The 9,339-nt window shown below is 30.4% G+C and overlaps 1 protein-coding gene across 1 annotated transcript; it reads left to right on the forward strand.

The window, feature by feature from the left end:
• Positions 1-1,600: 1,600 nt before the first annotated feature.
• Positions 1,601-7,152, forward strand: LOC124532137 (transmembrane protein 62-like). Its single transcript, XM_047106848.1, has 5 exons — positions 1,601-2,015; positions 2,263-2,512; positions 3,218-4,110; positions 4,177-4,748; positions 4,831-7,152. Exons 1-5 carry the CDS (start codon positions 1,815-1,817, stop codon positions 4,862-4,864), a joined length of 1,950 nt encoding a protein of 649 aa, XP_046962804.1. The 5' UTR covers positions 1,601-1,814; the 3' UTR covers positions 4,865-7,152.
• Positions 7,153-9,339: the final 2,187 nt, after the last annotated feature.

The following is a 9,339-nucleotide window of genomic DNA, read 5'->3' on the forward strand; positions in this document are numbered from 1 at the left end:
TTCTCAGGTCATGGTGTTTTCTTTTCCGAACCGGTGGTAGTGTTTCAATTGACCATCAATAAGAAAGTGTAAAACTTCTATATTGAATAAAGTAATTTGAGTTTAAGTTTGAGTTTCAATTCACGAAATCAATTACAATTGCATTGATGATTTATTACATTAAGTTTCTGTGCACACTGCACATTGTTTCATTTCATTGATATCATACGATATAGATATAGATCATTTATGTCTCAACTAGTGACCAGAAAATTCAAAGCGGCGTATGTAGTAACTTCCCGTCCAGTGTTTTAATGAAGTATGGGCTATATCATACCAAGGGGATTATATCATACCTGCTAAAAACAGCGGAATCCACCCTTTTTTTTGAGGACGTCACGGGATCGCTTGCGCAAGCCATGATATATGTGTATATCTTATTTTGATCGAAGAACGAGAAAATGTAAGCAAAGTATAGATTTATATATTTCATGTAATGTGTCATGTAATGTTTCATGCAATTTTCAAATAATGTGCATTGTAATAAATTTTTGGTGAATATACATGTATTGGTAGTAAAATACTACTTACTTTATAATATTAAGAATAACGGAAATATGATTTCTTTTTTGGATCCTATAACGTTAATAACTTTGCTAATCATTGATTGTTTTTTAATTCATTTATCATTCTTTTATTGCAATTATTATGACTCCTATTTTTATACTTAATAAATTACGAACGTCAGATTTACCTATATGTTTACGCAAAAAACATGATTACGAGACCACATACCAAATCACTAATAAATAATAACAAACAAACGCTTTAAAATTAAAAAAGCTATTTACCTACGAGTCTAATATTTACGGGTAATATTTTAATTTTTAATAGTAACACTAAAATAAACGTCACGTGAAATAGTGTAGTTCGTCACATTTTTATTTATCGATGATTATTATATTTTTTAAAAATATTTTCACATATGGTTTTGTGTTGAAATGAAACCCTTCCTATACAATATGCAATGGCAGGATCAAATTGCCACAGGAATACTCCTGTCCATAATATTAATTTATTGTCGTATAGCTCATGCTCTCAATATAAAACCAACCAACTACTATCTCCATTAACGATGGGTACGAGTACAAATAATTTTTCAGGTCCGTATACAAATTTTCCCTTTTTTCCGTGTGTGTGACAAATTTGATTGGTATTTTTTTGTACAACGTTAAATTATTGTCATAAGCGAATTTAAAATAAATGTTGAATATTTAAGTTTATTTTGGACAGTTCCATTCAAGTAAACCTTAAAATAGAGTTATAAAGCAGTTAAAACAAAAAGGTCTAGTTTACCACACTCATACCCATTAATAATTAATTATGTACCATTTTAAGTGCTCTAGAGTTGTATTTTAAGTTATATTAGTAAAATAGCCACGACACAGGATATTTTTTATGACTTCGTCGTAATTTTATTTTCGACACATCCGCTTAAATCTATTATATTGCACTATACTGTTACATCTTTACAATTGTCGACATCTCGATAATCGATAATGTTGATTTGATACAGCAGTACAGCTGGAATTATAAAATATTGAAGTTGTGACTTGTCAGTTGTCATTGGATGACTGCTGTGACTGGTAAAGAATGATAACACCTAAATGTCAGTTGTTGTCAAATTTTGTTGACTAAAGAAAAGAAGTAGTTACATCAGCTCATGACTGTATTTTTTAAATTATATACCTATTGACGATGTTAGGTTATACTAAATTTACAAGTGCTAAAAACAAACGATAGTTGAACCTACTGCATAATCGAAATTTCACAATATGCATTTCTCCAAAGCAGCCATATCACTTGTTTGTGTGCTTTTAATTCTGTCTGTATTTATGGCTAATTTATTAAATATAATTGCTATAGACAATTTCTATGCAGAAAATAGTAACATAGGTGACAATTATACGAAGTATTTAGGCAAAAAATATGGACAAATGACTGATTCTTCCAAAAACCTTTTGTGGTTTTTGCAGGTGAGGTATCTGTATATAGTGTAATAAAAAAGCTTTAATCACATCACATACAAATAATTCAACTTTATTTAACAATAACACTTTGTTGTACTCTTATTTAAAATAAACTGAAAAAAGTTGAATTTTGTTATATAATTGCTATAATTGTTTCTCATAATATTATAGGTGCCTCACTTAAAGTGCATATTTATTTGTTAGTTAAAAAATAATATAAAGTTACTTATTCTTAAATTATTATGTTACTTAGATATCCGACATACACATCAGTATATTCCGTGACCCAGCAAGAATTGCTCATTTTCAACAATTTACTGATATAACTGTTAAATCTATAAAGCCCCTTATTGTGTTAGCAACTGGAGATCTCACAGATGCCAAAGCTAAAGACAATTTGGGTAGTTCTCAAGTGAAAAAGGAATGGGTGTACTATCATAACATTATAAAGGAGTCTGGTGTAACTGAATACACAACATGGCTTGATATTAGAGGAAATCATGGTATGTAATAGATTACATTTTAGCATATAATATATCAAGGAGTAGACCTAATCATAAGTAAAAACAATACTGAGTGTTTTTGCTGGATAGTAGAATCATTGAAAACTTTTTAGTCAGATTAGCTTTTACAAAGTTTTACAACAATTAAGACAACCCTACTACTAAAAGAACATAGACCGTAGATCATTTAATATATAATTGTTTGGTTTGTTTGTTTTTTAATTCTATTGCTTGTAAAACCCGTGTCCTTGGCTTATCTGTCTATTAACACTCCATACACAAAAATTTCTGTAAAGGCATGTACCTTATTCAGACTTATCCTTCTGGCACACTGTCAAATAAATCTATGTCTTATCAAAGAAATGAAGTGATCCCATAGAAACTTTTAGGAAAGAGTGGACAAACACCAACATAACAGATTATTATGAAATCTAGGAAGTTTATCTCTTAGTGCAGATGAGAAATGGAAAAAAATATATTGGTCAAAATTAGTATTAATAAGTGTTGCAGCCTGGAAGAAAAAATTGGTCTAGCCTAGTAAAATTGTTCAGTGGAGGGGTTTCATAATCAAACTTTGTATATAACACAAGTATAAAACATATCATATTATTTTAGATAACAGTGCCTTCAACAATAAATAACAATTGTTGTTCTGCCAGTGTTATCTTAAATATAATAAATATGACAAATATATCTCATTTACAGATAACTTCAACATCAGGACAATTAATTCTCAGGAAAATTATTTTAGAAACTATTCTATACAAGGAGCAAGTCATTCTAAATCATATGCCCATATAGTTGAGCATAATGGAGTAAATGTGGCATTTCTAGGCATGGATGCCTGCCCTGACCCTGGTTTAAGGCGACCATTTAATTTCATAGGCATTTTAGATGTACAAGAACAGCAGAATTTGGAAAAATTAAAAAATGAAGCAGACCAAAAAGCTGATCATTTAGTTTGGTTTGGTCACTATCCTACATCATGTATATTATCCTTAGAAAGGGATTCCCAAAGAATGAGTGTGAGAGAACTTATTGGTAGTGCTGGTGGCTCACAAGTATATGTTTGTGGACACTTGCATTCAATGGGGGGATTAGTTAAACAAATGTATACTAAACACAAGAAAGGTTATCTAGAGCTTGAATTAGGTGACTGGAAAGACAATAGAATGTTTCGTTTAATGGCATTTGATCACGGATTATTTTCATTCGTTGATCAAAAGCATAACTCTTGGCCTATAATACTAGTGACAAATCCAAAACATGCTCGATATGTTTTACCAGGACGTGAACCTCTTCAGTTGATACCAGAATCAAGCCATATAAGAATATTAGCATTTAGTGATGTCAAAATAGAAAGTGTAAAAATTTCTTTTGATAAAATTAGTTGGATGCTCTGTAAGGAGAAAGATCCATTGTATGTTTGCCGTTGGTTACCACATTTGTTTGCTACTGGTTTACACAAGTTATATGTTGAAGCAATTGATGAAATGGGTAAAAATAATACTTTAGAACATCCATTTTCTTTGGATGGTACTGTAATGCCATTTGGAATAACATCGAGATTAATGCTAATGTTGGATGCTGGTGCAGTGGTAAGTTTAAATATAATGTAATTTAATTTTATATAATTTTTACTAGTATTAATCCATTTAATATAGTTTCAGGCCGTATTCGGAACATTACTTATAATAAACGTACTGCCGCTAGTCATTTTGAGACTTCAAAAACGACCGCCAAAATATATGAGAAGATATGGTCAGCAGATACTGCGGAGCCTTTGGTTATTAAGCAAAATTGACAGAATATTTTACCCTATTGTTTTGTATGCTATTTATTTGCCATTAGGACCTTGGGTAATTGGAGAACTAATAGATGGGTATATAGGAACTATATTTGCATGGGGGATTTTAATAAAAGGAACATACCTACCTGAACCATTTACTTACACATATGGAAGTGTACAATTACTGTTTGTACAGCTACCACTAATCCTTGTGCTAGCCCATTGCTTGGATACTAGATTGTTTGCCCAACATCTAAGAGGATATAAACGCCTAATAAAGAATATGCCATTCATTTTTCTGTTATCTATTCAGCTACTATTAGCGTATTTTTTTTGGCTAGAATATGGCACAATTTCGTTTTTATTCGGTCCTTTAAGAACGTGGAGTGTAGTTCTAAGCACCTTGTTATGGTACAAAACCTTGACGTTACCGCCCGAATATTGCAGGTAATCATTTATTGCTAGTACGAAGTTTGAATTGAATTTGAATAACTAAAATCGTATATTTAAATAATCGTTTTTTTTACAGGTATTTGATCAAGTTAAACGATTTACCGTCATAATCGTGCGGTATTTTTGGATATTTCGTATTTAAACAGATGCGAAGATATATTTCACAGCACACTGAATTGTATTAATATACAGGCTGTTTTCCTTCTACGTACTTGTTTCGATCGAAGTTCGCCTCGGCGCGTTCAGAAACTGTGTATTTCTTAATTTATTTATCATGTCCTATTTGAGCTTAGGATACTTATTATATATTTCATTTTCTGCCACAAATTACAAGTGGATAAATTGCAAGTACATAATATTATCTATTATATTAACTGTACAGTATAATACTAGTAAAATCGAACAGTTTAGAAGTATTTTTCCACAATGTATATTATAATGTAATTCTAATCAAAATAGTCAATTGTTTAGTTTGTATAAAACATAAGTATTTATTGTACCAAAGACTTCGATATGAACAAATTTAGCACCGTAGCTAGGGGTTGCAATGGTAATCATTGGTGTCCACGGGGTGCTGTTACGATTTTGTGCCCTTGGAAAAAAAAATTCATTTTGGTACATAAATTGTGTTTTCAATACTTAATAATCGTAATGGATGTAAGTAAAGTATGCTTGCATTAGAAGACAAATACAACTTTTCAGCTTGTTTTTATTGCCATTTCAGCAAAGAATTTATTCGACACATCTAAATAAAACATGTTGATTGAAATTGTACTTTACAAATTTTTTTGATAAAATGATGAGTCGTTTCTTGCTAATATTTACAATTATCCGTTGGTCTGATGTTTAGGGTAAACAAATGGCTGATTTGGAAAGTTATAGAAAGTACTTAATTAAATGCCTCTTTAATAATAATAACGACTTGAAATATGTAAATATATTTAGCTGATTCCGAGGGCCTTTACGGAGGTAGACGCTTTGCGTTCCCGTTGTCAGGGCCTAGCTGCGGTGCTGAATAAATTAAGCATTCCAAACTTAAATGTTTTGGTTATTTAAAAATTTGTCCTCATAAAGTATTAAATATTGTGATAATGTGGCATGGTTATAATTTTACGCAACTATTATTTATATTTTGTAATATTGTATGTAAGGATGACAATGTAATTGTTTTTAAATACTGTGACGAAGTTGTTCTAACCATATTAATAAAATGCGGTTTTTTTAATTAAAAACTTATTATGACCATTTTATTATTTTTATGTTTAATTGAGTCAGATACCGTGATTAATAAAAGGAAACATTTTGACTCGAGCGTTAGTCTAATGGCTAGCTTGTACTATGGCTACAGATTCTGTATAGTCAGTGGCGTAGCTATCGTAGGGCCAGGTGGAGCACTGCACCAGGGCCCCGGAGTTCAGGGGGCCCTCTTAATTAACCTTAAGTTTTTGAAGCTAGAAAATCACGACTCTGCGCACAAGATTTCTTATTTGGTATCTATAATTTTAAAGGGTAATTATTAGTTAAAGAGTGGTGAGGGCCCGATTCTTTTTCTATGTACCGGGGCCCTTCCTCGCCTACCTATGCCACTGTGTATAGCTATTGGGTATTTTCGTCAATGATCTGTCAGTACAGATCATTGACGGAAATACTGACGGAAATAATGAAATGAGTACTGACTCATACTCAGTAGTAGTCCGTAACAGAACTGTCTCAGATAGAACTTAGGGAAGTTAGGGATTGAGGTAAAATTAATATCTCTAATATAGAGGTCAAGTATTGTGTGTGTTCTAGTAAGTTATGACTTAATAATAGTGTCAAACACACGCACTGAGCCTGCAATTGTTTTAAAAATGTCAACTTTAATGAAATAGGGAGAATGGTATTTTATACGTTCAATTGTTTTTTTTTAACTATTCTCGATTTTCTATATTGACTTTATATATGAGAATGTAATTTTTAAACGAATAAATTATTTTGTAAATCTAAAGATAGGACAACCAATTACCAATCTTAGTTAGCTGATAAAATGCAAAATGTATCCATCTGTAATCTATTACAAACAGACAGAGTTAAGAATAATTAACAACTATGATATCGAAAAGAAAGATCCATGCTAATTTCTAGTGCTTTGAGAAAAAACGGCGGTTTAAATGTCGGCGCAATTGTTATCGGAATATTAGAAAAAAAATGAAGTATCATAAATTAGTGAAAAATAATAATTAATAAATTGTACATTGTGCGTATAGCAAACTCCTTTGATTGGAATAAAGGCTGTGCGTAGGTCGTTGGATCATGTCTTCTTGTTACTTATCATTGGTAGAGACTGGGAGATATAAAGGAAACTTAACAATTTATGATAATAAATAATAATGTTCAATAAATACTCATATAATGTAAATAGTTTTCTTAAATGAAATTTGTAAACCCTACATAATTATTAACAATAAAGAAATCAATAGTTTTCTATGTTATCTGTGGCTGTTACTTCACAAGAATGCCTGGCTACTTTTCATATACCTACCTGGCTATATCTTGCCAATCAAACCAAAAATCTTATTAATATTATACTGCTGACTGAAGTGTAGGTATACATATGGTATTGACTCTTCTGCCTCTATTACTACTCTATTATTTATTTAACATTATAATGTAGTTATTTTAAGTTCGGAATTATTAGATGCTTATATATCAAAGCGATTACTATTCGACCCTCTGTTTCCTTTGTCTAGATGTCTAGACACAATCCATCAAAGCTGAGAAGAAAAAGTTATGGCCAACTATTGGCCACTAATAAGTACATGCACACTAGTAAATGTAGATGTGGTTCGACAGTGTAAGTCAATTACGCTTGTCCCGCTAGCTTAGATATGCCTCGTTTGTTTCAGTTTTTTGGTAGTACGACACTTTTTTGTAGTTCGCAAAAATTAAAAATAGGTGACGAAATTGTTTAAATAAAAAACCGAAAAAAAGCTTCGATGACAAACGCTCAACTATCACTTGGTGTTGTCAGGTTAAATGTTTTTCCTCCGAACTTGGTAAATTTTAATTTTTATAATAAGGTAATATTTTAATTTTTAAATTTTGTACTTTAAAGACTCGTAAAAACAGTTGTTTCATTAAATCTATTTATGTTGTTATAATTATCATATAGTGAGTTTCAGACATAATACATATTCCTTTCTTTCACTCTCTACTTCTGAATAATATTTATTTTAATATTTGTTTTATACTCAGCTTTTACGGTAATGTAATAGCGACTTTAATATAAGAAAATGATATGATATTGATGGGCAAATATTATATAAGGAAAAATGGTAATTAAATACATCTAAACAATTCACTATCATTCAATTTTTAACTTCGAATCCACTAGCTCACGATAAAACAAGTATGTACCGTCTGGTAAAACTGGTATACCAAAATAAAATCTACTAGGCCGTTATAGATAAATATTTCGTCAGATAAACAGCACATTCAATAAAATATTAAATGGAAATTTTAAAGGTCCTAATTTCTATACATACATGATATAATGATGGCTAAAACCGGAATCGAAATGGGGCAAACGGCAATCCGCTATAAAATTAATAAAATTTTCAAACCAGATTCTTTCGCACATATAAATTAGTTATTTCTATTCGTATTATTAATTTCTTGTTTTAATATAAATAGGCGTGTTTTTAACAAAGTAGTAGCTTACTGTTGCATTACGACATATTTACAACGATAATATGCATATTTACAGTAACATTTTGATACATATAATATGTATCAAAATGGGTGGTGGTGGTTAGGATAAGTTTATAACGCCAAGTTTAAGACTCCGTCAAAATTCATAAATCTTTCTAGGGTTAAGGTATCAATTTATATTTTATATTAAAAAAATCCACAGATATTTTTAGAATACTCATTTATAAAATCAAATCGTTACTAAAAAATCATTTTATTAAATTTTTTAATTTAATAAAATGATTTTAAATTATGTGATGATAATGATATTAAATTTCTAATTTAATAAAACGACTAATAATTACTAATTAATAACAAGATTATATAAACTGTAAAAAAGCTTGGAGCTAATACTGGAAGTTACCTCCAGGCAGGATGTATTATATACATTTTTATTTTGAATATTGGAAAAGGGTTCTTCTGGTTTGAATCTACATTGAACCAGTGGTAGCTTTATTTAATAATAATTTGTTATATGATGATTCAAAACTGTTTTGTATAAGCCTACTTGAATAAAAAATATTTTGCTTTAGATTTTGAGTTGAAATGGCAATGTATACATGTACATATATTAGGTAAAGGAGTGAACTGCATGAGCATGAAGGTGGGGAGAGGAAGGGGATGATCTAATAAATCATAGACAGCGTGTAAGGAGGGATATGATGTGAACGATCAGATGATGAATAATAGGAGATGAAAAAAAAACATGTTGCGTCGACCCATAATAATTTGGAACAAGTGCAAGGGAAATCTTTCTCAGAAAAAGAGCAAAGTTCTCATGAATCCACAACATAAATGATTAAAATAATAATGCATTTCATTTTTGTTATAAAAAATTTAATAAAGTATTGTAATG

Source organism: Vanessa cardui, chromosome 8 (assembly GCF_905220365.1).
Source record: "Vanessa cardui chromosome 8, ilVanCard2.1, whole genome shotgun sequence".
Lineage (NCBI taxonomy): Eukaryota > Metazoa > Arthropoda > Insecta > Lepidoptera > Nymphalidae > Vanessa > Vanessa cardui.